This window comes from Eutrema salsugineum, unplaced genomic scaffold (assembly GCF_000478725.1).
Source record: "Eutrema salsugineum unplaced genomic scaffold, Eutsalg1_0 scaffold_13, whole genome shotgun sequence".
NCBI lineage: Eukaryota > Viridiplantae > Streptophyta > Magnoliopsida > Brassicales > Brassicaceae > Eutrema > Eutrema salsugineum.
This window is the reverse complement of record NW_006256885.1, coordinates 9,361,349-9,386,463: the sequence shown is the minus strand read 5'-3', so window position 1 is coordinate 9,386,463 and position 25,115 is coordinate 9,361,349. Positions and strand designations below refer to the sequence as shown.

At 40.0% G+C, this 25,115-nt stretch overlaps 8 protein-coding genes across 9 annotated transcripts; 3 read left to right on the top strand and 5 right to left on the bottom strand.

Annotated features, from left to right (window-relative positions):
• Positions 1-1,582: 1,582 nt before the first annotated feature.
• Positions 1,583-3,424, bottom strand: LOC18024184 (uncharacterized protein At3g27210). The gene is made up of 3 exons (XM_006408491.2): positions 3,061-3,424; positions 2,242-2,325; positions 1,583-2,136 (listed from the first exon to the last, which is right to left on the bottom strand). The coding sequence occupies exons 1-3, from the start codon at positions 3,242-3,244 to the stop codon at positions 1,733-1,735; spliced, it is 672 nt and encodes a 223-aa protein (XP_006408554.1). The 5' UTR covers positions 3,245-3,424; the 3' UTR covers positions 1,583-1,732.
• A 2,534-nt stretch (positions 3,425-5,958) lies between these two features.
• LOC18024185 (protein LYK2) lies at positions 5,959-8,261 on the top strand. The gene is made up of 2 exons (XM_006408489.2): positions 5,959-6,534; positions 6,659-8,261. The coding sequence occupies exons 1-2, from the start codon at positions 6,116-6,118 to the stop codon at positions 8,247-8,249; spliced, it is 2,010 nt and encodes a 669-aa protein (XP_006408552.1). The 5' UTR covers positions 5,959-6,115; the 3' UTR covers positions 8,250-8,261.
• On the bottom strand, positions 8,170-8,883 carry LOC18024183 (probable calcium-binding protein CML40). Its single transcript, XM_006408490.2, has one exon. The coding sequence runs from the start codon at positions 8,714-8,716 to the stop codon at positions 8,294-8,296; it is 423 nt and encodes a 140-aa protein (XP_006408553.1). The 5' UTR covers positions 8,717-8,883; the 3' UTR covers positions 8,170-8,293.
• Positions 8,884-9,481: 598 nt separating this feature from the next.
• On the top strand, positions 9,482-11,130 carry LOC18024182 (probable adenylate kinase 7, mitochondrial). Its single transcript, XM_006408488.2, has 4 exons — positions 9,482-9,905; positions 10,173-10,313; positions 10,475-10,660; positions 10,743-11,130. Exons 1-4 carry the CDS (start codon positions 9,576-9,578, stop codon positions 10,893-10,895), a joined length of 810 nt encoding a protein of 269 aa, XP_006408551.1. The 5' UTR covers positions 9,482-9,575; the 3' UTR covers positions 10,896-11,130.
• LOC18024181 lies at positions 11,097-15,314 on the bottom strand. The gene is made up of 9 exons (XM_006408487.2): positions 15,097-15,314; positions 13,963-14,667; positions 13,096-13,871; positions 12,725-13,007; positions 12,412-12,642; positions 12,154-12,327; positions 11,892-12,071; positions 11,699-11,812; positions 11,097-11,616 (listed from the first exon to the last, which is right to left on the bottom strand). Exons 2-9 carry the CDS (start codon positions 14,650-14,652, stop codon positions 11,305-11,307), a joined length of 2,760 nt encoding a protein of 919 aa, XP_006408550.1. The 5' UTR covers positions 14,653-14,667; positions 15,097-15,314; the 3' UTR covers positions 11,097-11,304.
• An 867-nt stretch (positions 15,315-16,181) lies between these two features.
• On the bottom strand, positions 16,182-18,035 carry LOC18024180 (ribosome-recycling factor). The gene is made up of 8 exons (XM_006408486.2): positions 17,747-18,035; positions 17,535-17,666; positions 17,338-17,453; positions 17,021-17,112; positions 16,887-16,908; positions 16,742-16,810; positions 16,579-16,647; positions 16,182-16,485 (listed from the first exon to the last, which is right to left on the bottom strand). Exons 1-8 carry the CDS (start codon positions 17,937-17,939, stop codon positions 16,402-16,404), a joined length of 777 nt encoding a protein of 258 aa, XP_006408549.1. The 5' UTR covers positions 17,940-18,035; the 3' UTR covers positions 16,182-16,401.
• A 37-nt stretch (positions 18,036-18,072) lies between these two features.
• On the top strand, positions 18,073-20,123 carry LOC18024179 (50S ribosomal protein L13). 2 transcript variants are annotated; one of them, XM_024159061.1, is made up of 6 exons: positions 18,073-18,357; positions 18,591-18,662; positions 18,768-18,934; positions 19,062-19,173; positions 19,585-19,807; positions 19,901-20,123. In XM_024159061.1, the coding sequence occupies exons 1-5, from the start codon at positions 18,316-18,318 to the stop codon at positions 19,801-19,803; spliced, it is 612 nt and encodes a 203-aa protein (XP_024014829.1). In that variant the 5' UTR covers positions 18,073-18,315; the 3' UTR covers positions 19,804-19,807; positions 19,901-20,123. The 2 variants fall into 2 exon arrangements, with proteins under 2 accessions (XP_024014829.1, XP_006408548.1); XM_006408485.2 differs by having other exon boundaries at positions 19,585-19,940.
• On the bottom strand, positions 20,096-24,674 carry LOC18024178 (protein TPLATE). The gene is made up of 7 exons (XM_006408484.2): positions 23,544-24,674; positions 22,828-23,424; positions 22,258-22,619; positions 21,865-22,168; positions 21,635-21,757; positions 21,002-21,451; positions 20,096-20,895 (listed from the first exon to the last, which is right to left on the bottom strand). Exons 1-7 carry the CDS (start codon positions 24,672-24,674, stop codon positions 20,344-20,346), a joined length of 3,519 nt encoding a protein of 1,172 aa, XP_006408547.1. The 3' UTR covers positions 20,096-20,343.
• Positions 24,675-25,115: the final 441 nt, after the last annotated feature.

Sequence of the window (25,115 nt, the reverse complement as noted above, 5' to 3'; positions counted from 1 at the left end):
CTCTAATAATAATCTATTTAGGATTTGGGAACCTGTCGACCTCTATTCTCCAAACAGTTATATATATGCCTTTTTTTTCTTCTTCTTAGGTTTCAGTCAAAATGTGCTGTTAATTAGGAACATGTATAATGGGCAGATTATATGCAGTCAGAAATATTTATAGATGTTTTGCTATAATATATCGATTTATTTAGGGAAAATCTAAAAAGTAACGTATAATCTTAAGCTGTATTTCCAATTATAGCATCAAAATATCAAGTTCTTAGTGTCACCAAATCCAAATGGCTGATTTCCTGGTAAGAGAAATACAGTAATTTTTATATGATCTACGAATAGGAAATGGATTGTAAGTACTTTTTTTAGAATCAATTAGAAATTTAGAATCAATGTTCAACTTGCTTATTAAAGCAACTAGGGTTGAGTCCGCGCTTCGCGCGGATTTAAACGTATGTTCTGCTATTTCTTAAAAAGAATTTATTTGATAAGTTTTTTTTCTTTGTTTAATAAATAATTTTTATGGTTTGCATTGTGTTAACAATGCTTGTATTCTATTAATTATTTTTAATAGTGTTTCTATATAACAACAAATTTTTTCTTTCTCTATCTTTATTTTCTCATATTCTCATAATTTGTTATTTTAATTTTTTTGTCTGCATCTTTATACTAAAATTTATTTTATTTTATTTATTTGTACTAAATATACTAGATATGAATATAAATATATATGTATATATATATTTTTTAAATATATGTTAATATTAAATTTTGTGGGTATAGACTTTCATCATATTTTATTTTTAAACAGCTAATTCATCATATTCTTTTTCTTATTTTCTTGATTTTATTATACTTTTTCTCCATCATCATATTAAGATAGTATATTATTTTTCATTTTCGGTCTCTTTTCTCATCTTTAACATTTTTGTCTTCGTATTTTCTTAAATTCCTCTTCATCAGCTTGAGTTCTTCTTCCTCTTCTTCTTTATCCTTTTTTTCTTCATCTTCATCTTCTTCAACTTCTATTTCTTTTCTTTTTTGTTTTTCTTCATCTTTTTTTCTAATTTTGTTTTTCTTATATTTACTTATCCCGTGTATGTATTCTTCATCTTCTATTTCATCTTCATCTACATGTTTTTCTTTATATTTTGATTTTTTCATCTTCTTCTTTTTTCTTATTCTTTTTCGTCGTCTTGAGTTTCATTTTCATCATCTTTTTCTTTAACTACTTTTTATTTTTATTTTTTCTAGCTTTTTCTCTGCTTCTTTTTGATAAAAATAATGATTATAAACAATGTGTGAATTAATGAAGTCATTAACTTTAGTATTAGTGTTTTTATTTTATTTTTAAATGAAAATAATACTATTTAAAGTGTATGAATTAATTGAGTTATTCATTGTAATTTTCTTCTTATACTGATGTGGACATCCTAAATGGAGAGAAAACTCTCCTATTATATAATAGATTTAATTATTTTCCAAAGTCAGGTTTAAATATCTGTTTTTATTTTCAGTGTCATCAATTAATTTGAGTGATTGCAAAGCTAAAATTACAAATAATCTTATGGAAAAATAAGGAAAAGAGTGCGTTACAACTGTAATAATCATTATGAGCTGAAATGAGAACATTGTTCGATCCTTTGAAAAGACAACCAAAAAAAAGGGACAAATTAAGAAACAGAATGTATAGTAGTAGTTTAATTAAGTTGTTCTGTTTTTGTCTTCTTGGGTGTTATTAGCGTTGGACGTCAATGGGTGTATGATTCATCATCCTCCGTCGACGCTCAGTGAAGCTGCTACAAGATACCAAACGCAGAATGCAGCCGCCGTGAGCCTCCGATCTCACCCTCTTGAGTTGTTTTCTTTCTCTGTCATTAATATTATAAGGAGTCGCCGGCGCAGAGGATCTGACCGGTGTTCTTAGCCAGAGACATGCTCTAGCTTTGCCTTCTGCCACGTCATCCTCTTCTTCATCCTCATCTTCTTCTTGTGTCTCTTTGAATAGTTCGAGGAGTCTCTTCTTGTTGTCGGTCGGGGACAGTTCTTCTTCATGTTTTATCTCATCTGTTTTTGCTTTCTGAGTACTTTGGTCAGAGAATTTGTGATGCACCGGTGTTGTTCCTCGCGAAGGCGTAAACTCTGCAGTTATTTTCATCAAATTAACATCATCAATTCATTATTTTTCGGAAAAAAATCAAGATGTAGATTTTTTAAATATAATCTAAGTAAACGTTGAAGTCGTACCACCATCAACGCTCATGAAATCATCTTCACAGTCAGAATCAAGCCACCCCCTTGAATCGAAAAACATCACCTCCTCTTTATTACCTTATAAAACATTCCAAATCAATGGTATATCATATATTGTAATTTGTCACAAGAAAGAGGATGATAGTTTTAAACTTTAAAGGTTTTCGAAGTTTTGAGTGAATGCACTAGCTGCACCCCTAACTATACATATGGTTGTTGTAAATATTTAACAAAACGTTTCTGCATCATACATTTATTAACCAAAGACTTTTTAATTATTTATGAAAGTTGCAACTTGAAGTGTGGTCCATATATATATATATATATATATATATATATCATTCACACATATCGTTAAACTGTCTAGTGTCTATGCCTTGAAGACTTCGAAAGAAAAAAAAAATGCCTTGAAGACATTCTAACCTCTAGCGTATGCTTCACCATAGTCCATGTGGTGCTATTATGTAGTGTATAGATAGATAGATAGACCCCGTTGCACATTTACCCATGCTCATTACCATCATCACAACAATTTTGATCAGATTAAAAAAGTACTTAATTTCATCTTATAATGCTTATAACTCAATATACGATATTGTAACCGAATTAGTGTAAATCCTAAATCATCTTGATTGGGTCTAAAAAAGCTAACGACTTTACATTTGTCGGCACAAAAGCAACCAATCGATCACTACCAACTTAAATTATCTAGAAACTTTCTAGATAAAACAAGAACAAAGAATACTATATTTTAAATAACTCAAACGCAAAGAATTATATATGATCATATGTAAATAATATATATATATACACCTGATGAACCCCGACGGCCGGAATCTATTATCAGAGAGTTCCCACTGATCATGACGTCATTCTTGACCGGCGATGTCGTGGTTGTGATCGTCTCGGATTTAGAGATTAAAGCCGCAAGCTTTGCGGCAGAATCAGAGGCGGAGTAGCTCCTGTCGTTGTGAGAAGAGGAGACACACGAACCCATCTGAAGATTGATCACTCGTGTACGTGCGTGTGTATAGAGAGAGAATTCTGTTGGGAGAGAGGGAGAGAGAGAGAGAGAGAGGAAATGGGTTTAGGGAATCTAAAAGGCATAGACAAGAGAGAAAGAAAGGAAGATGAAGAAGCAAAGAGGAGAGAGAGAGAAGGACAGTGAGTGTGTGAGATTGGGGCTTCAAAGTGAAGTTAATTGAGCACAAAAAAGGAGCAGTTTTCGATTTGGTAAGTGTCTTAATTGTCCCCTGTATTGATATTTAGGTTATGGGTTCGTATTGGTCCTAACATTATAATGTGGGCTCGCCCCTCTCTCAAATTTCCTGATTTATATTAATTGTTTACTTTTTTGACTCGTTCTTACATTTTGCTGCTGTTCTTGTGTTTCATGCTTCAAGTCTCAAATGTTTGTCGCTCTCACATCTAATTTAGAATTATCTAGAATTTCATTTGCCGGTTAGGATAAATATAAGTTTAATATCATCTCGTTGTTTTATAAGAGATGACAAATATGTCGTCTAAAAAAATAAAAAAAAATAAAAGATGACAAATAAATAATAAATTCCAAAATTTGAAAAAATGGTCATCCTGACGTTGACCAGATAAAAGATTATGGAAGATGATTGATTGGGTCCGAGGTACAGAAAAAAATATGATTGATTGGGCCAAATGTTATTGAGTCGTATAAAAATTGGGCTGCGTGGTGATTGCCATAAAGGTCTACAGTTCAAAGATGTAAACCAAAAGAAACACATAGTATGTAATTATCAGCCACCATCCTCTATTCCTCTTCCAGGTCATCAGACGCGTAAGATTTGGTCGAAGCCGGGTCGAGAGTCGGGTTGACCCAACTGCCATTATAAAGAAAACACCTAACGGCTAGTAACGCAGATCATTTGTCTACCATATATACAGTTAGTCGGAAAGATGATGTTCGGATCCTGCAAATCTAGCGGCGGAGGCCAAACGGATGATCCAGATTAAGTTAATGCACAAGTATTTTATAGCATATGCCTTTCAAGTCTTTTAGCTAATAATTCATTTTTTTTTTAAATTATTACTCCCTCTATTTCATTAATAGTTGATTTTCTGAATATTTACATACAGATTAAGAAAGTTATAAATGCTCAATTATTTGCTGTTTATTTTGTTTAATTATGTTATTTTTATAATTAATTTCATTACTTTTATTACTATTACTGGTTTTTACTTTAACCTGAGCTTTTCATCTCCTTTCTTTTAATTAATGTTTACAATTAATAAGTTTTGTAAAGCAACATGCATAAATATGATTTATTCAACTTAAAGAAAAGATGTGCATTAATTAGATGTAGAAAATCAAATATTATGAAACAAGAAAAAAAACCTAGAAAATCAACTATAATAAAACAGAGGGAGTATTACTTTAAATGGAAAATATGGAAGTTGCACGTGGTGGCGGTGGTGCTTAACCGGCGTCGTATTCACATCGGAATACGGTATCTCTTCGTTTCTCTCAGGGTTCAAAAAGTTGGTCCTCCATTTTTCGTGAATCGTGATGTATAAATAGTCTTGGTTCCAAGAACTGTAACACGTCATTTTTTGAATTATTAATTCCCTCAACACAAGACTATACAATGGGATCTAGTACAGAGCACGCACGATATTGTTTACGGCCGGGTATTTTACTTATTAGGAATTGGGTACTAAGTTTTAAGGGTAAATTCCAATGTATTCGATCACTTTATCATAAGGTATTAGTATTTTGAAGAAAAATTAAAAGTTTTAAAATCGTTAAAAATATGTTTTAATCTTTATTCCTTGTTCTTTTGGGGTCAACTTAGGGATTTATTGCAAATTGGACCTAAAGAGTACTTAGCCTTTTGGCTCCTTGATGTTTTGTCGTCCTTGCTTTGTTTTGCATGTCTTTTCAGCTTCTTGATAATGTTTTTGTGTCTTCCTGTTTTTGTTTCCCCCCCTACTATCAAATTCCAAATCATTCTCCACACACTATATGTTTTGGATTTTACTTGACCAAACCATTGGATCGATCTTAAAGGTTCGGTCTTATTTTTTTATATATTTCTTCTGGAATGACCGTATAAGGTGGCTTGAAATCTTTCAACTTTTCTTGTCACATTTCGTAAACAGTCTTCTCAATTTCTGAATGATATTGGCCCAAGACAAAATACTAAAGCATATTGTCGCTACATCAGAAGTCCTAACTAGCTTGAACTACAATGGGCAGGGCTAGTGTTTGCTTCTCAACCAGTAAGGCAATAGATTAACACAAAATGGAATAATGGATACGTGTTCAAATTCTTGTGGTTATCATTTTGTAAGCTACGTTCAAATGATAAAAGTTTAGGTATGAATCAATTCCGAAAATTTGGACCTTTGAACTCTATAAACTATTGCACATGCTTTCGACCCGATGTAAAAAGAATTATCATAAAGTTAAGGAAACATGGACCATCATGACTCTAAGATGATACGCCAACAAAAATGAAAAAGTGGGTCCTAACTCGGCCTAAACCCTGTTCCGAGAAACAGTCGAAATCGCATACCTAAATATAATATAATCTTTCTTAGGACAAAGTGAGATTCACTTAGCTTGGACTTTGCACGTTGTGAATGTTGTTGAGTTTACGAAGAAAAAGTTCCAAGCACAAGAAGATGTCCTTTCTAGTTAATTAATTAATTAGTTAAATAATTTTTGTTGTTGTACGTATAAACTTACTTGGGATTAATAGGAGCCACCCCTCCTGTCGAGTACAACATCAATCAATTCAATTGTTAAGTCAAATCGAAAAATATCCGCAAACTATTAGTTGTGATTCCTCTTTAGCAAAGACTGTATATACATAGATAGGCGTCAATTGTAATGCCGCAGCTATTGTTAATGGGTGACATGGCTGGTTCAGTTAGTAAGAAGTGCATGACAAGTCTTGTAGTGTTCTTGCTCTTCATCTCCACATCGTCTCTCTCTCCAACTTCACACAATCATCTGCTTAGCTGTTCCCCTGAAGAAGAAGCCACCTCTACTTCCAGCTATGTTTGCCACTCAAGCCTCCAAAAGTGTCACACTTTCGCCGTTCTCAGAGCAAATTCTCTCCCCAACCATGTGCATCTGGGGCTCGACGCTGACGAATTCGTTCCTCCGCAAGGTCATCAGTTACTGTTTATCCCGATTGACTGCAGATGTAATGGAAGGATCTACGAGGCACATCTCTTCAAAACTTGTGTTAAAGGCGACACCTTTCGCTCTGTCTCTGCATCTCTGCAAGGCTTGACCACGTGCTTGTGAGCCGCTGAATACTTCATTAAGAGTTTCTTTTGGTCTTTTTGGTTATCGATTGAGTCCATACATATATATATATATATATATATATATATATATTCCGAAGGGTGTTAATTTTCATTGCAGATCAATAAGAGAGAAGAATCCACAAGTTTCCGAGGACAGCCTTGACGAGAGCGTTACATTGCGTTTGGCGGTCAGGTGTTCTTGTCCGGAAGAAGGCGTTTCAAACGCCAGATTTCTAGTTACATATCCCGTGAGTGACGTTGACAGCGTTTCCAGCCTGGCGGTTACGTTCAACACAACAGAGGACGCGATTGTCTCCGCAAACAACAAATCTGGAGTGCTTCCGCTCAGGCCTGCTCTCATACCTCTTGATCACAAACCGGTTCTCCATCCGTTGCCTAAACCGGGGAAACCCGTATCACAAAACACCACGATCGAGAATCGCCGGAAGAGAAAAAGGTCAAAGATGAAGCTCATGATCTCTGTGAGCAGCGCGATTGCTGGAGTTTGCGGTCTTATCACTCTGATGGTGTTCGGTTACTTACACTGGAAGAAAGAGACGCGGCTGCAAACGCAAAACTGGATTAGCAATAAAGACCCCGAGACGCGGCAGCTTAGTCTGAGCATCCGAACCACCAGTGACAAGAAAATCTCGTTTGAAGGGTCACAGGACGGTTCGATTTTGGATTCTCAGAACGCTGTTGGCACCACAACGCCGCGAAAGCCCCCTCTGGAGATTTACGCGTTCCAAGAGCTGGAGAAAGCCACTGAGAATTTCAGCTCAACCAATCACATCAAGGGTTCGGTTTATTTCGGTTCGCTCAAAGGCAAAGACTTGGCTATAAAGCAAGTGAGCGCTGATGCAATGAAAAGATTCGATTTTGGGCTTCTCAACGATCAGTCACACTATCACAATCACAATCTGATTAGGGTTCTTGGGACATGTTTCAGAGAAACCGGTCAGGAGGGTTCTTACCTGGTTTTCGAGTATGCAAAGAATGGATCTCTGTGGGATTGGCTTCAGAACAAACTGGCGATCAAGAATCAGTTCATCGAGTCTTGTTACTGTTTCTTGGCATGGAAACAGAGGATCAAGATCTGTCACGATGTCGCCATCGCCTTAAAGTATATGCATCGGATAAACTACGTTCACGGCAACATCAAGAGCAGAAACATCTTCTTGAATGAAGATCTCAGAGGTAAAGTCGGGAACTTTGGGATGTCAAAGTGCGCAGGGGATGAACTAGCGACGGAGGAGAACATTCTAGAAGGCTCTATGTCTGCAGCTACTGACGTTTTCGCATACGGGATTATCGTAATGGAGGTTTTGTCTGGACATACCCCTGAGATGTTGCTTGAAACACAAGAACAGGAGATATCTCTTGGGACACAAGAAAGTTGTCTTCCCGAGTGGAAGAGACTGAGAACGGTTCTGGGGAAGAAGGAAATGCTGAAGGAAGTGATGGATAGCACATTGGGAGAGAGCTATTCAGTTGATTCCGCGTTTGAAATAGCAAGAATTGCAAGAGACTGTACTGCAGAAGAGCCCGAGTTAAGGCCGAGCGCGGCTGAGATTGCAGAGAGGGTTTCGAGGCTGGTGGATGACAATGAAGAAGACGAAGACGAGGCGGTAATAGAGAGAGGGAATACCTTAATTTCAGAGAGTTCTTACAAGCCTTTGGTAAAGAAGAATAGTAGTATAGATGAATGATACATTTGTAACTACAGAAATATATATATATATATATATATATATTATCGCATCATGACCCTAAACTCATCGAAGTTAATAATTCCATCCCTATTAGTATCAAAATGGGAAATCATGACCTCGCAATCTTGAAGGCTTTTGGACTCGCCCAACAAACTTAGCATCCTTTTCAAACTTTTAGGAGTGATGCCTTGACTCTCTTGATACAAGTTGAAAGCTTGCATCAAGTCCTTCTCCTTGTCTTCCTCTGGTCCTTGTTCCACAAGCTTAACGAATTCCTCGAGTTCCAACGATTTATGAGTCTGTGGTTCCGTAGCCGTCTCTTCTGGTGCTGCCTTTTTCCCGTACTTAATAGCATCCACGCATCTTTCGATGGTGGAAAACGAAACCTTCCCATCTTGGCTCTTGTCAAAGCAACTAAACACCCTTTGATACTCTTCACGTTTGTTAACGTTGTTGTTCTTCATGGAAGATAAAAAAGACTTGATCAGAGAAGCAAATAAACGATACGAATATAACTTTATCGTTTTTGTCCTTGGAACTTTTGGCAATAGAAATGTGGAATACTTATATATATAGAAGATGGACCAGAGACGTTTGTTGATAAACGTTGAAAATTATAAAAATCATATAACTGGACCGTACTATTACAAATACGGACGGACTTGTTAATTTCTTCTTTATAGGCGCTCCAAAGGACAAAGAAACGCTAAGTTTCCGCGGCTTTTCAATTCTATGTTGACAAGTTTCCCCTTTTTTTTTTTTTCTTCTTTTTATTGGATAAAAGAATTGCTTGGTGATTTCGTTGGTAAAGGACGATGAAGATTTCGTTGACTTTTGACTATTCTTCTATTAAAGAAGCTTCGTGATCATGATGAACAATCATGTGAACATAGTACAAGTAGCCCGCCCCGTATATATATGATCTCTTTACTTTTTGCTATCTACAAAATCTACAATAGTGTGGTGCGTTGACAATATCAACCGTTGAATATAATTGGGCCTATAGGTATGGGCTTTAGCGTGGCCAATATGCCTACTCTTGTCACGGTAAGAGACAAACTAGAGAGAAGGAATGGTCAACGAATAAGGAACTTAACACATGGGAAAGACTACAGTTTAGTGGGAGTGGCATTTTCGTGAATTATCGAGAAAGCGAGGGGTAATTAATTGACAGAGAGAAGATAGTCCAGCTGTTTGTGTTCCTTAAACCTCGCCTCCATTCAAACCCCTCTCTCTCTCTCTCTCCTCTCTTTTAAGCTCTGTGGCTGATTCTTTCCCATCTCTCTCTCTCTCCTCTCAGAATCCGCCGCCACGCCTTTACACATGGCATGGCTGAGCCGCGTGAGAGGAGTTTCGCCGTTGCCAAGGCTCGTAGCGACGCGTCGATCCTTCGGATCAGCGGCGGCGTTGGAGTTTGACTACGACTCCGATGACGAACATCTGTACGGAGATGATCGCCGTTTGGCGGAGCCGAGACTCGCTTTGGATGGGTCCGGGCCGGAGAGGGGAGTCCAGTGGGTGCTGATGGGCGCGCCTGGTGCCTTGCGGCAAGTCTTCGCCGAGCGGCTCTCCAACATTCTTCAAGTTCCTCACATTTCCATGGGATCGCTTGTCCGTCAAGAGCTCAACCCTAGATCTTCTCTCTACAAGCAGGTACTCTCTCCTAAGTCTCCTTCTCAAGAATTGAATTCTTGCTCTTTTAACATTCAATTTGGTGCTCTTTTAAAGATTAGATACTTTGATTCCAACTGCTTTAAATGAACCATACTTAATTCCAAGGGATGAAAACAATAACTACAAGGAATCTATCATTAATAAGTGGCTTCGCTACAATTAATCAAGGAATCTCCTGTTCCTGTCTAGGCTTTGGTTCGTAGTGGCTCTTGTTTCCTATGGAACTAATCAAACTCTGTTTTACAGATTGCAAGTGCTGTAAATGAAAGAAAGCTTGTTCCAAAGGGTGTTGTGTTTGCTCTTCTATCAAAGAGGCTGGAAGAAGGGTTTGTCAGAGGGGAAACGGGTTTCATTCTTGACGGAATTCCTCGCACTCGTAATCAAGCCGTGAGTTTCTTTATGAAAGTACACTTGTTTGTGTTTTGAATCAGGGTTTAACGCTCGCTTATCATTAGATTGTTCCGAGCATATCTTGTACAGATTCTCGGTTCTAAAAAATATGCGGTTTGGTTTTATTGATTCCTCACACAGTTGTGAATGTTTTGCAGGAAACTCTTGATCAAATCGCTCAGATTGACCTCGTTGTGAATCTTAAATGCTCGGAGGAGCATCTGGTAAACCGAGCTGCTCTAAATGCAGCAGCTCTGCCTCGACAGGAGTTCCTCGGCTCTATGTTACACTCAGCGGTTGCAATCAAAGCTCGGAAGGAGAGTCTCGGTGTCTACGCAGAGGAGGTACTTTTGTTGGTGTTTATGATCCTTGTCTTTGTTATATCTGGTTTCAACTGTTGTGAAAATCTTTGTGGGGATGCATCAGGTTAAGCCCCTGGAAGAGTACTACAGGAAGCAGCGGAAACTTCTGGACTTTCATGTCGGCGGTGCCACATCAGCAGAAACATGGCACGGCTTGTTGGAAGCTCTGCATCTGAAGCAGGCTAATTTGGCGACTTCACAGAAGCTGACCCTCTGATGGTGTTCCGCAAAGCTTCGCTTTATCAATTTTGATCTTTCTTTTATGTGTCTGTTTCAGGCTCCACCTAATTTTCTTTTGATTTTTTTGTTTTTTTTTGTTTTCACAATATGTAATTCAAAAGTTTTGCGAGAGATCCATAGTGACGTGGATGAGACACTACAGCTTGTAATGAGTCTATATATATAGCAAGAATTCCTCTCTCTTAACTTAATGTTATTCGTGATAATTCTTTGTACCCTCTAGATCACCGTTACAAGTCTAGATTTGGCTCCAACATGTCTCTGGTACTTTTGAATAAAGTTTGTGCTACGTTCTATACATCGCAACACCAACAACAACGAACTGACAAAGACATTTACAACAGTCGCAAGCGAGAACTGAAAATACAAAACACATCGATGCCTGATCATTCGCGGTTCGTCCAACACTCCCTCAGAAGTTGATACCTGACTGTCTCATCTGCACCGCCATTATTGACCTTCTTGGAACCCGCCTGTTGAAGAACAACAACATCCAACGGCGAACTCAGTTCATCAAGCTCGTCATCGCTTGTGTACGCTTTTCTTGTAACCGAAGACCTGATCCTGCATAACTGCGGCGCTTGAGGCTGTCCAAAGTCTCCAAGGATAGCGGAGATCGAAGTCCCTGAAGGTGGAGAGTACACCAGAGGAGGTGCAGTGCATGGATAGCTTGTGATCATAGCCTTCTCAGCTTCCTCCTACAAGTGGCATCACGTTTCTGTTAGTAAGATTTGATTCTTGACCTTAGATTTATCCTTAAAAAAGATAAAAACATCTCACCTCGGATTCAAGAGCTTCAAGTACAGCATCAGGAACTGGGTCAGGGCAAAACTCATCTGGGACAAAATTCTTCAACACTCTCTTGATCACCGGTGCACCAAACATTGGGCAAACCTTCACAATGACAAGAGATAAATTTTATCACGAAACCAAGATAAAATAATGTTGTGAGTTGTGTGTGTAGCATTTGCACCTCTTTTCTCACAGAACTGTTGAGTAGCATATCTTTTGGAAGCATCATTAGATCGCTTAATGCCTTGAGAAGATTGAAAGTCTTGAACGATCTATCAACGTAGCTATTTTCATCGCTGCTGCAACCATCTTCGTCATCGATGCCGAATAGATCAGTGAGCCACCTGGACCAGTTTCCTATCTGTTTAATAATTAGAAATGCATAAGCTTTACAGAGACTAGACTATAAGGCATTGCCTAGGAATTAAGCTGAGTGCACTGACCGAGTTTTTCAGCTGGGCCCCAGAACCGAAACTTGATGTTGTACAAGGAATTGGCAAGACCCTCGAGTCTCCAATGGGATCAGAGACAGGGTCTGTAGGAAAATTTTCGTCAGAATCACGAAGGATAGCATTGAACATTGCGACATCTAGCCGAGCCACACACTGTTCCATTATCTGCATTACAAAGATGTGGACATTTGTCTGTAAATCAAAGAGTTGAGGTCTCAATGTGAAAACTTCAAAAGGAGAAATGCTTACCAGACGCGCAGGCACGGGCAAACAACCGCATTCATGCCCACTAGCTCGCAGAGGGCACAAACGTTCGTGTGCATCCCTGAAAGCCTTTTTCCAAAGCTCTAATGAGAAGTCACCTTGCTCTTGGTTCACAGAGCTAGGAGTTCTACCAAAACTTTTCTTCGAGGCAGAACCATTGGCTTTATCAAATTCTCTACTGGATGCTGCCGAAGACTGCATACGCGGTGTCAAAGTCTGCAATCAAAAAGACAATAACATTTGTATTATAATTGATTAAGAGAATGGAGACGAAGTAGAGAGAACCTAGCAGCATTACCTGCCACCATATGGATTCAACCACCCGTGAGAAGATCCAAGCTTCGACCTTCTCAAGCGCTGTTATAAATGTTTTAGGGTCATCCCAGGCACCAAAACTCTCAATGTCCTTTTTGCTTAGAGAAGACTCTTTCCACCTCAACGATGATCGTTTCTCAGTTTCTTCTATCTGAGTTTTACTTCTTCTTGGTCCAGGACCAGCAGAAACAGGCAGTTCCTCTTCTGCATTAGCATCACTTATGATCTCCCTCAGAATGATAGTGTTTGACAACCAAAATGTCAATCTGCGATCCAAAGACATCATAATTTCTTTTAAAACTCTGAGAAAGCTTACTCAGAATGATATACAAGCAAAGTAGAATATCAACATACCTAGGGACATCGTTCCCGCACGCTTTGGCGACAAGAACCAATCCGGAGACGGCACTTTTAGCCGCATTAGCTCTTCGTGAAAGATGCTTTTCTCTACAAGCATGAAGATACAGCCTCAAAAGACGTCTAGCAGGCGCATGGACTTTAGTTGATGAACTTCCATGCTCTGCAACCACGGAGTAGAGAGCTGCCTCAATGGCTGCAGCCTCGCATAACTCACCCTCAAGCTTCTTTACTTTACTTTCCAAGTTCTTGACTTTGCTCTCCAAAGTTGTGTCGCGTGTAGACTTTGGATACACCCTAGCTTCTTTTTTTTCACTGGATAGACTCAACCGGCTATTGCTCCGGGAAATATCCAGGGATGATCGAACAGACTTAGCCTTTCTTGATTTCTCAACTCTACTCTCTGATTCCTGATCACTCGTCAAATCTTGGCTATTCTCAGAAGCTCGAGGGGAAGCATTTCCCGAGTGATCATCAATTTGGAAAGGCATAGACTTGGTCTCTCCGTCATTGTGTTGGCTGCCGCTTACCAGCTTAGAGTTCTCATTAGTATCCGTTATGAACACATTAGCACAGTCCTCGATCTCAGACACAGAAGTGTTGGGTACAGAATCAGGAATGTCCACCGGGAGTTTAAACACAGAAGATAGATCCACTGATGAGGAACGTGACGGAATGTGGTCAGCAATTTCTCCTTGTCTGCTCTCAGACACTGATTGTGATCTCTCGTGGCCACTTTCTGTGGAATTCTTGTTAACCCTCTCATGTTCTTCCTGCAAATAAGACATCAAACCGTTTGGAAACATTCCATCCACCTAACCAAATTATATCAAATGAGAATCCAAATGTTGCCATCATACTTACCTCTTCAGCTCGCACAGAAAAAGCACCATTAGACTCCAAAGTTGAAGACGAAACCGTCAAGGAGGAATGGGAGGAAATGTCATCGTCTGTGATCTCAGCTTCCTTGTAGTATTCCTCGTTCATCAAGGCAGAAACAGATTCACAACCGTTTGTAGCTTCGTCCTTGGAGCTGTTCCTAGATGAAGAACTGGCACGGCGTCTATCAACGGGCTGAACAGTGAGGAACAAAACAGGCTGAGTGGTATTACGGTAGCTTCTTTTACAGTTCATTGGCGCAGTTAAGCTCAGACTGTCTTTGACAATACCATAATCCGCCAAATCAATCGTTGCAGTTGCCAAGAGTTGATGTGTTTTCTCTCTGCGAGGCTCGTATAAATTGAGCTCCAAGACGTTCTTGAAGAAAACATCACCACCCTTGTTCCGAGCAGACGCATCTTTCAACAAGGTCACAGGAAGCTTGAAGGATTCGTTGAATTCGATTTTGCCTTCGCCAATGACAGATCCAAGGGAAGGAGCAACGACATTTGTTGTCCCAGAGTTGCGGTCACCATTCTCCCATTGAATTACAACAGAGCGCAGTGATCTAAGGGACTGAGAAGGTGGCCAAGGCTTGATGTCATGAATGTGGATCAGGTAATCAACTTGTATCGATGAACCTCTTCTGTTCTTGGAGCTTAACCCCAAAACCATTTTGCCAATAAAAAACTGTAATATCAAGTCTTGAATCAGTACTCAGAAGCACACAAAGTCTTGGATTTTAACAACCAGGAAAGCTTTGCCTAACCAAAAGCATTCAACTTTAATCTGAAAATTAACCAACGAAGCGCTAAATGTTTAGACAATGCATCGACATATTATAAGTAAAATCTATGCTAATTTGGTTTTCCATATTCACTATTGGTTTGATTGAACAAGATCCAAAATCCACAAGTACAAAAATAGCTAACTATGAAAAAAAGCTCATTTCGAGAGATTTTCTGAGACGCTCTTTTTGTTTTGTTTTGTTTTTGATTTTGTTTTTGTTTCTCTTACATCAGATCTAAGCAACTTTAAGAGAAAACCCCACAGAGATTATATAGCAAAATGCAGCACTGGAGAACACTAAGAAGTCGTCAAAGTGATATGAGAGAATACCAAACAACAGCAGAATCTATGCAATGTAAATGTGAATACTTCTTCTTCTCCTTCTTTTTTACAGAAGAATGATTTTTTCAATCTTCGTAGCCTTTGTTTTTCTTCTCCTCTTCTTCTTGTGTGCGTTTTGGTTAATCAGAGGATATGAGCCACTGAGAAAGAATGAAGAATCTATAGAGCAGGAAATTGAAAATAGAAAGAATTAAAAATTATGATGCCAAAAGAAAAAAGAGGAGAATTTTCTCACCCATTTGGAAATGACAAAAAGAAAAAAAAAATCTGAACAAAAAAAAGTTTGATCGTGCACAAACGGCGACGTTACGAAGAATCTCCGGTCCTGATTAGAAAAAGGACCTCATTAGTGACAAAAAAAAAAAGGACCTCATTAAGCGAGTTTCGACGCGCTTTGATAGCGCGTGTTCAGAAAAAGTTTCTTTCATACTCGCTACTCGCTAGATTGCCTTTTCCTCCGACACACACAAATGCGAGTGGGCAAGATTGTCTGTCTTTGATTGTTTTGTTTTAAGTTATACACATATACATATATGTATATATATATATTTTTGCCGACAAACTATACAGCTTATATCATCAATATACAAACTCATTCATTTTAGTGAGAAAAATGCATAATTAAAGATTGTGTGGTAGGTGATGACGGTTTTTTTTTTTATATATAATTTTGCTTCAGAGATGGACCGAGTTTTGGGTAAAATATACATGAATTTTAAAATAAGTTTAAAAGCACTATGAAATTGGGATGTTGAGATATAAGCTTATTAATATATTGATACTTTTTTTTTCCCTTAAAAAAAAAGAGAATCCAATCATTGAATTATTCTTGGCAAGTAGAAAAATATTATTATAGAAAAGGGTTGCAACAAAAAACATCAATTTCATTATGATGTAAATTATTGGTACAAAATTGACTCATCTCCTACCCTCACTTACCTTGGTTTTCAAGTTTGGAAAGTTCTCTTCAACTACAAAAGCCAATTGTATATGAATTCTTTTGCTAACTCTAATCCCATTCCCACCAATATAATGTAGCCTCAATTAAAAAAAAAAAAAAAGAGGGGGCAGTTTAATGGAGTTACTTTTCCAGGCCTTTATTTATTGGGCCCTTTCATCACTTTTGTATCAGTCGCCTCCAAGCACCATCAAATTGAACATTCAAAACAAATCTTCGTACTGAAAATGATTTAACGTTTGGATCTATAAGTACAAGGTACCGTAAAAAAAAAGACTGAAACTTTTTCAGCTAGTAATGGATCATAATGTAATGGGTGGGTAGTAGTGATGAGATCAGGCTTGGGTGGTGATCTCTTTCTCTTTGGACTTGCACATTTCCTCTGCTGACTTTACAAACTTCTTCGTCAACTCTTCAACCTTATTAAAACACAAAGAGAAAGAAAGACGCCATTTTCAATAATGAAAGAAGGAAACCCAATTGCAGAAAAGATGATACACAAGGACACTCACTTCCTTCTCCAGTCTCTTCACTTCATCTTTTGGTAGACTTGAGCCTGCTTTCCTTATCGTGTCCAGTGCCTGGAAAAAATGTCTCTGATAATTAGATTCGGATGGAGAATAGGAGACAGTATACAGCTAACAGTTTCCATGGAGCTCTACAAATTCGCAGTACCTTTTGCCGAGCTCTTCTTATGCTTTGTTTCACAGCTTCACTGGACTTTGTTACAATCTTGCACATTGCCTGGAGGGTCACATAGCATCAAGGCTCAACACATAGGCTAAACTCTAGACATGGAGAACTTTTTAAAAAACTTTACCTGGACATGCTCCTTGGTCAATCTGCTCAAAACATCAAGGGGGAAAAAATAGAAGAAGGCCAAGTCAGATTCGGCGGTTGTGCTAAAAAGCGAAATGTGACAGAGAAGGATGTTTGAGTGTAGTGAATCCGTACGCTGGGATAGATGCGACGAGCCGTTGCCCATCCAGTTTGGGGTTTAATCCTAATGGCGAAGAGACGATTGCTTTCTCAAGTTCTTTCAGAGTCTGCAGAAAACAAAGATAAATGTAACGAAACACGCAACACACTTTTGTCTTTCTCTCTGGTAGTTTTAAGGCGATTGTTGTTGGAGGGAAATAAGTAAGTAAGCCAGTAGACAAAAAAAAAAAGAAGAAGATGTTGGACTCTGTTAACATTGATTGATTCAATGTCCAAGTTTATACTAAAAAGGTTGCGGAAAATGAAGACAGGAGGAAAGAAAGGGTACTGACATCAGGATCATAAGGATTGACAGACAAAGTTTTGGGATCGAGGACAGAGACCAAAGCTAAGTGATTGAGAGGCATCTTGACTCCCTCAGTTTCGACAATAATATGATCAAGCATTCCTGCGGGAGAAGCAGAAGAAGAAAAGCATAAAGCTTCCTTCCTGTTAAAACACATCACAACAAGAGTGGGTTATAGGGTACCTGGTGCAGCTCTTCCAGTGCGTAATTTAGTTAAATCCCGCGACAAGGCATCGATGGCTGCCTCCATCTGTGAAGAGGCTGTTTCTTTCACGCTAGGCCCAATATCTGGAGCTACGTCGACCAACACCGATGCTGAAGAAAGAAATTGCCTTAAAATCAATCCTTGAACAAATGAAAAAGGAAAAATGAAAAATGAACTGGCATAGACCTACTCGATTTTTTGGATTTAGCGAAGCCTCGACGAGAATCCCTGAGAAAATGGGGCAAGGACAAATCGGGTTGGAGATCTCGGGGAGAAAAGAGGGTCTGGTTGTGAGAGAAATCGCGACGCTGGACAACAACCAAGGAGGAGCTCCTCCTGAGAAAGCCAATAGCAATTCGAGCTCGTCTCACCAGCATAGCCATCACCCCCCCCCTTTGGTAAATACCTTAAACCCTCGACGACGACGACGACGACGACGACGACGACTGAAACTAATTAGTATATATTTTTCCCATTTCCTTCCTTATATGTCCGTATATGATGAATGAATAATGAATAAAAATGCGGAGCTGGGTCTGTACATATTAAACTACCAAAAATACCCCTAGGCATCTGTTGTGCCTTCTAAAACCCTCTTTTTGTTTTTTCAAGCTCGCTCTTAGATCTTCCCTTCTCGCCGCCGCCGTCGTCGTCGTTTTGCTATTTGAATCCGTATGACTGACTATACTGATTTGGGATTTTAGTTTTGTTGTTTGCCATTCTCTACCCGAACTACTCATTTCTGGATTCGGCACAACGATGGCGAATCAAGCTGCTGCCTCATTCAATGGCAACTTAAAGGTACTTTTTGTTTCTTAATTCTATTCGTTCCTTGTTTCTTCCATCCTTAGATTACTGTCGGTAATAAACGAATGATTTGCACAGTATACGCCTTCTTTCATCACCTGTCACTGAACCTTGGACGACCTACTGTAGTTTAAGTTAGAATATAACACCCAAGATGCTACAAACACAGGACGGACCAGCTTTGATTATTCCGAATTATGTAGCTCATTATTCGCTTTTTCTTGCAGAAAGCTATGGCAGGTATAAAGCGTATCAATCTCGACGGTCTTCGTTGGCGAGTATTTGATGCCAAAGGCCAGGTTTTCTCAACGTTTCTTTCCTCCCCTTAGAACCATCTCTGTGTTAAATCTGAATGGCCAGGATTTCATTTTTTAAAATTTCGTACATCTTCTTGTATACGCTAGGTTCTCGGTAGACTAGCATCTCAGATATCAACTGTGCTTCAAGCCAAAGATAAGCCTACCTATTGTCCAAACCGCGATGATGGGGACATTTGTATTGTTCTCAATGCTAAGGAAGTAGGCATCACAGGAAGAAAGCTCACCGACAAGTTCTACCGCTGGCATACTGGGCAAGCACCCCCCCCACTCCTTTTTTTTTTTAAATGTTCCTCTTCCTTCACCTCCAAAAAGTGATTTTTTGTTTTTCTGGCTTAGTATCTCCCATCTTTCTTCTAATTAAATAATCTCTGTTTGCAGGTACGTTGGACACCTGAAAGAACGGAGTCTGAAAGATCAGATGGCCAAAGACCCCACAGAGGTCATCCGTAAGGCTGTCTGGCGTATGCTTCCAAGTAACAATTTGCGTGATGTGAGTACACTTATTGACTGACCCATTTTCTATTGATTTCCCCTCTCTTTTACTTCTCTGATATACTAGAAATTACCCCGCCCCTGGATTTGCTTTTACTTGTTATAACAAGCCGTTCTTGTCATTTTAGTTATACTCTTGTCTTGCGAATGATTTAGGGTTGGAAGGAAGATGCTTCTGAACTCTTTGTTTGGCCATTTTGCTTACCTTTACAAACTGGTTATCTATTTATCAATACATTACATTTTCTCAGCTTGCCTATTCGACTATTTGTTGCTAGTCTCACTTCCTAGGTAAATTGCTTGCATAGTATTTGTTGCTTTACAAATTTGCTCCACTAAAAAAAAAAAGAGTACTTGATGCTTCCAACAAGAACATGCTGAGTTTTTGTTTGTTCATGTGGGTATATAGGACAGAGATCGGAAGCTCAGGATATTTGAAGGCGATGAGCATCCTTTTGGGGACAAGCCACTCGAGCCATTCGTGATGCCGCCTCGTAGAGTAAGAGAGATGAGACCGCGCACAAGGCGAGCAATGATCCGTGCCCAAAAGAAGGCAGAGCTGGCAGAAAATGGTGGAACAGAGGTAAAGAAAGGCAAGAAGAGGACTCCCTCTCAAGTACCTGCATAGTGATGTGAGTCGTCTTATCATCTGTAAGAAGAGATCATAAGGTTTTCTTCTTTATTGAGTACGAAATAATAGACACGGCTCTGTTTCTGGTTGGCAGACAATGATATATCAGAACACGTGGTCAAGTTTCTTCGTTGCAAAACAGAGCCATCTCTCATATCAGAACCTCTGCATGATTACAGAAGGATCGTTATCTTCTCCCTTTCTTGTTGGGCAATTAATCTTTGAAAATGGGGAAAGCTTCAATCATGCTAAATTTTAGAATAAGACAAGATTACACAAAGAGTGGGAATAATAAATAACCTTGTTTCTTTACTTCATCAGCAAGACAAAATCTCTAGTCCTAAGAAGAAACCACACACAAAAGAATACAAAGATCAAGACAAAATCTCTAGTCCTAAGAAGAAACCACACACAAAAGAATACAAAGATCAAGACAAAATCTCTAGTCCTAAGAAGAAACCACACACAAAAGAATACAAAGATCTTAGCACCTTCATCTTGGAAACAGCAATTCCTCTCTCTCTCTCTCAGGTTGTGTTAGTTAACTTTGGTAAATTTTCTATCTTTACACAGCATGTGCCATTCTTGGAGCACTGCTGCCTGAAGCGCCATGTGCTCTGTTTCTTCTGCTGTCAGCTTAGATAGTGTTCCTTTTTCCTTTTCTTTTTTCTTCTTCTCTTCCTTTTCCTTTCCCTCTTCTTTCTCCTTTTTCTTTTCTTCTTCTTCTTCATCATCATCATCATCTTCTTCATTTTCGGTTTCCTCATCCTCCGTCTTTGGAATATTTTTCGGCTGAGCTGCCTTTAACAAAGCTATTCTCTCCATAGAGATTTTCAGTTTCTCAGCTGCTGTTGCTTTCACTTCATCCTCTGGCATATACTCAACACCCCCGTCAGTTAGATCATCGCACCATCCCTGAAGATCTGACTCTATTTGCTTTGTGATTGATGCTTCTGAGGCTCTAACCACAAACTTGCACATCATGGTGGTCGTCTCGTCCCCCAGATCCACGTTCCTGCTCACTTCACTAGCCCCAAAAATCATCATTCCCACAAAACCTCCATGCCACGTTTTTGCAGCGTAACAAAGCTGTAATGACAACAAGACAAAGGTTTATCAAACCTCTAATACAGGTTTACAAGTGTGAGGAGGAACAAGCAGGTCTACAAGAGCACACTGGATCTGACAAATTCACCTGGAATCCAGCAACTGTGCGTATAATGTGGGAACAGACTCTGTGGAATGGCTTGGAGGATAATGATTTGAGCCCGCTTAAAAATGGTGAAGCACCATACTGTTGTGCCGCGGTCGCCATGAAACCGCTTCCTTCATACATATATGTGCCAGTGTACTCTGCAACAGCTGGCAAGCTAGGCCACAAACGAAAGAACTCGACTGGTGAGATTTTGTGCGGGAGAAGAAGCTCAGTCAGTGGGATCTTGTAAGGCTGACATCTTAAGATCACAGGCTCTCCGAGTTCTGATTTTGAACCTCTCTTTTGCTTCATGATCTGTGGATCCTCTTCTATGTAATCACCGTCATAATCTCCCCTAGCGCCACGGAATGGATAGTAAAGGACTTGAACCCAGAAACCACATCTTTCAAATTGGGAGACACCTACGGTGACACTGCATTGTACAGGATCCTACAAGAGTAAAGCACAGAGTGGATGAAAATACAGCTAATAGATTTCAAACTGATCAACTTGTAAATTTAGAAAAAAAAAGAAAAAAAAAAACAGAAATGGTTCTCAACAGACAAAGACTTTTAGGTATGAGAGAACCGTAAAGAGATAGGAGTATATAAACATTGAAGACTGAAATGCAACCTGCGAGACAAGATTACGCAACTGCCGCACTGCTTGAGGAGAACCATCCATGAAGTATAGGGCACCAGATAATCCAACCCGTATATCCACACGATTCAGCTCAAGCTCTGTCAAATTAATTATCTGAACACAAAGTATAAGAGGTGTTGAGACGCCAAACTTTGCCAACTTATCAGTATTCAAGTAAACTGCAGGATGATACATAGAAGATACATAGACCATATACCAACCTTCAAGTGCAAAGTGACCCTTCCATCATTTGTATCTGCTAAATGGTAAGCTTCTATATAGCAAGGGTCACTGCTTCCAGTCAAGGGATATGCTGTGGGAGGAACCTTGATAGAAGTCGAGTCGACCCCTTTTGTAAGGAAGAGTGTTAATTCAGTGGGCTTTGGCCTCCAAAGCTCTAAAATGGCCTTGTGAATTAAACCTTCTAATTTTCTGTCTTGAGCAGCTGATGGTTCGTAAAACTGAACAGTAAGCTTATGGTGGCTGAAAGGGTAATCTCCTCTTGTCTCACTAACTCCAGCCCACCTGGAAAACAACAGGTTGAGGGAGATTCAATCCAGAAACGCATTAAAAATCAAATAAGAAAAGGATTACAAGCCAAGGAGAAAGCTCACTTTCTTTCAGGAAGATTTGAAACATATTTGATCCTCTGTAAAATTAAACGGGTTTGATGTTTGCTAACTGTATCTGCAGCAGCATGGTTCCTATACTCTTCAAGCTCTTTGGTTATTAATTGGCCAGCTCTTGCATGACGTGATCCCATCCTTTGGGCGCATAATAAGACTGCCTGAACATCTTGCAGCCTATTTGATGTAGTAGCAGCGGCATCCAAGTTGAAGAGAACCTTATGTATATTTGCTATGATAATATTTAAAGGATCATCAGGGTCATCAGCCAAAAGTGGATCCAGACCTTCTAGATCAATATGTTCTGCGATTGTCCATATAAGACGCCCAAGGATTCTTGGGGTATTTACCTGCAAAATTAAGAGCAAGATTTATACATGGGAGAAATAAGAATTTAAACACGTTTAAAGTCAACACACAATAGTTCCTCTCTAGAATGGTATTAACGAGTACTTAAGAAATGGCATAGCTATAACTTTTCAAGGAAAACAAAACATATATATACTGTACATAAAAGTTCCAAGTTTAATTGCTAACTTTAAGCTGAGGCTTAATTACCTCTTGGAGATCCTTAACAAGCTCACGTTGTAAGTTCTGTAATCGGGTCTCATTTAATATTTGATCCTGCGAAGCACCGTCTTTAAGCCTCTTCACTCCTCCTCGGGTATCATAGATATGGCAGAGCCTAACAAGCAATTTCAAATAGCAATCAATTGCGTACGTCCTGCCATCACAATCCCATTTGACACAAGGCCTGCAAACTTCCACAACCTCAAGGGCTGGTTCGGTCCAGTTCAAAGCACCATAACCAGTGCCATATGCTAGTGCACCAATCACTCTGCTCTCCATACCCGAGTTCTTTTGTTCAGGCAGAGGTAGAGATAACTGGAAGCAACTTTCCACAAGCATGGCCACCAGCTCCTCCCGAAACAGGCTTTTACTGGTAACACTATTGAGATCATCTTTTATTCTTGCATCCTCAAATAGAGAAATAATATCTGTCCCAGTAAGGGGCTTCTGACCTCTTCGGGCACTTTCTCTGGCAAAAAGGTGAACACATAGAGCTGTCCGACAGATACAGGCTAAGGCGTGCATCCTGTCCGATTCTGCTCTCAAGTTCCTCACCATAAGCAGTAGTCTTCTAAACAAAGAGACCTTCGTAACAAGTTCCAAAATGAATGGTTCAGAATTCATGAGCTGTAGCTTCAAGATAAAATGTACACAACCAATCGGTGACTAGAACGAAGATTGAAAGAAGCAAGGAAACCACATACCTGCATGCGCAGATCAAGCAAGTGCAGGTTGGTGACCACCGCCCTGACTATACTCTCTCTAGCAGAAGAAAACTCTTGGCGGTCCCAGAGTGTTAAAATTGCAATAATGGACTGTGAAGCCCACTCTGGCTTCCCTCCGGCAACATCTGCCAGGTAGAGCATGTTAATTCCCACTTCAAAAATCAAAGCCGGATCCAGAGAGGAAGCCAGGAACGGGGCCAAATGGGTGACCAGATCGGAGACGCCAACCAGCTTCTCGGCGTTGGAATCGACAGCCGTGGCATTAGCCGCAGCAATAAAGGAAGCCTTGGAAAGCTGTCTTATCACTTCGACACTACCCGAAGCTACAGCCTTTACAGCAAAGACGAGAGGGAACACAGTGGCTCTGAAGGTTTCGACAGGAAGGACTAAAGACCTAGCCATCAAAGCGCTCCTCTTTTTCCATACAATGTCGACCATGGAAGACACCCACTTGGACCTGATGGCCAGGGAATTCTCGCTGTCTACGAGCTTGTCGCCAGCAAGACGGCTCATGCGCTTGGAGTCAAACTCCTGGAACAATCTGCCTACGGATTCAAAGGCAACCTTGGAAACAGCGTCGGATTTGTCTAGCATGTTCTGGCCGATCCGAGCCCACCAGTTGGAGACCTTGTCGAGGAGACCCACGTTGTTCTCGCACAATGTAACGAGATCATCGCGCGCCAGGATGCAGCCAAGTGTCTCAGTGATGGAGAAACGGAGGTTGTCAGATGGGGAATCGAAGCATGAAGCAATCTCACTGCTGCAATCAGAGATGAGTTTGGGAAGCGAGAAGGACGGAAGTGCCGCAAGGATGGAGACGGCAGCGGCGGTGACGTCGGGGTCCGGGAAATGAAGATCAGTTTTCACACCTGAACAAACCGTGTCCCAAAGATCCGGAGTCAGGCGGGTAGATCGGATGAGATCGAATGCGAGCTTCTTGCAAACAGCCGATGCCGGGGAGGCAACAATCTCCTCCACTGCAGACTTAGCGATCACCGAGATATCCCGTCCGGCGGCGGATTGCTGCAGCGCCTGAAGAAGCGCCGATGACTGGCGAAGCGCGTCATTCGAGCGGAGGTCGGCCTGGATCTGGGCGAAAAGAATGTCCATTCCCGGATCGAATATACTAAAAGTCGAGATCCGAGGCGAGGAATCTGAGCTTGCTTTGCTGTATATCTGTGTTCGGATGTAACATGGAAGAACCGAAGGAGAAGAAGAAGAAGACGAACGGAGGAGGAGAAACAGTGGAAGCTTTTCCGACGGTAAAACAGCGTGGTGTAATTTGAGCTTTCACAGCGGACGGTCGAGTTATAATTTGGGCTTATCTGTAGACCCAATAAAGCCCAATTAAAAGTTTAACGGACCTTTCCATTTCGTCCTCCATTTCGTTCGTTTTCAACCTGATTTGAGTTTCCTCTTCTTCTCTGACAAAAACAAGAAGACGACGACGAAGAGGAAGGGAAGGTGTTTCGGGCTTTCTTGTTGCATTATAAGCCCAATGATTATTAAGTCCAATAACTATAAAGCCCATAAGCCCAGGACGATTGCATC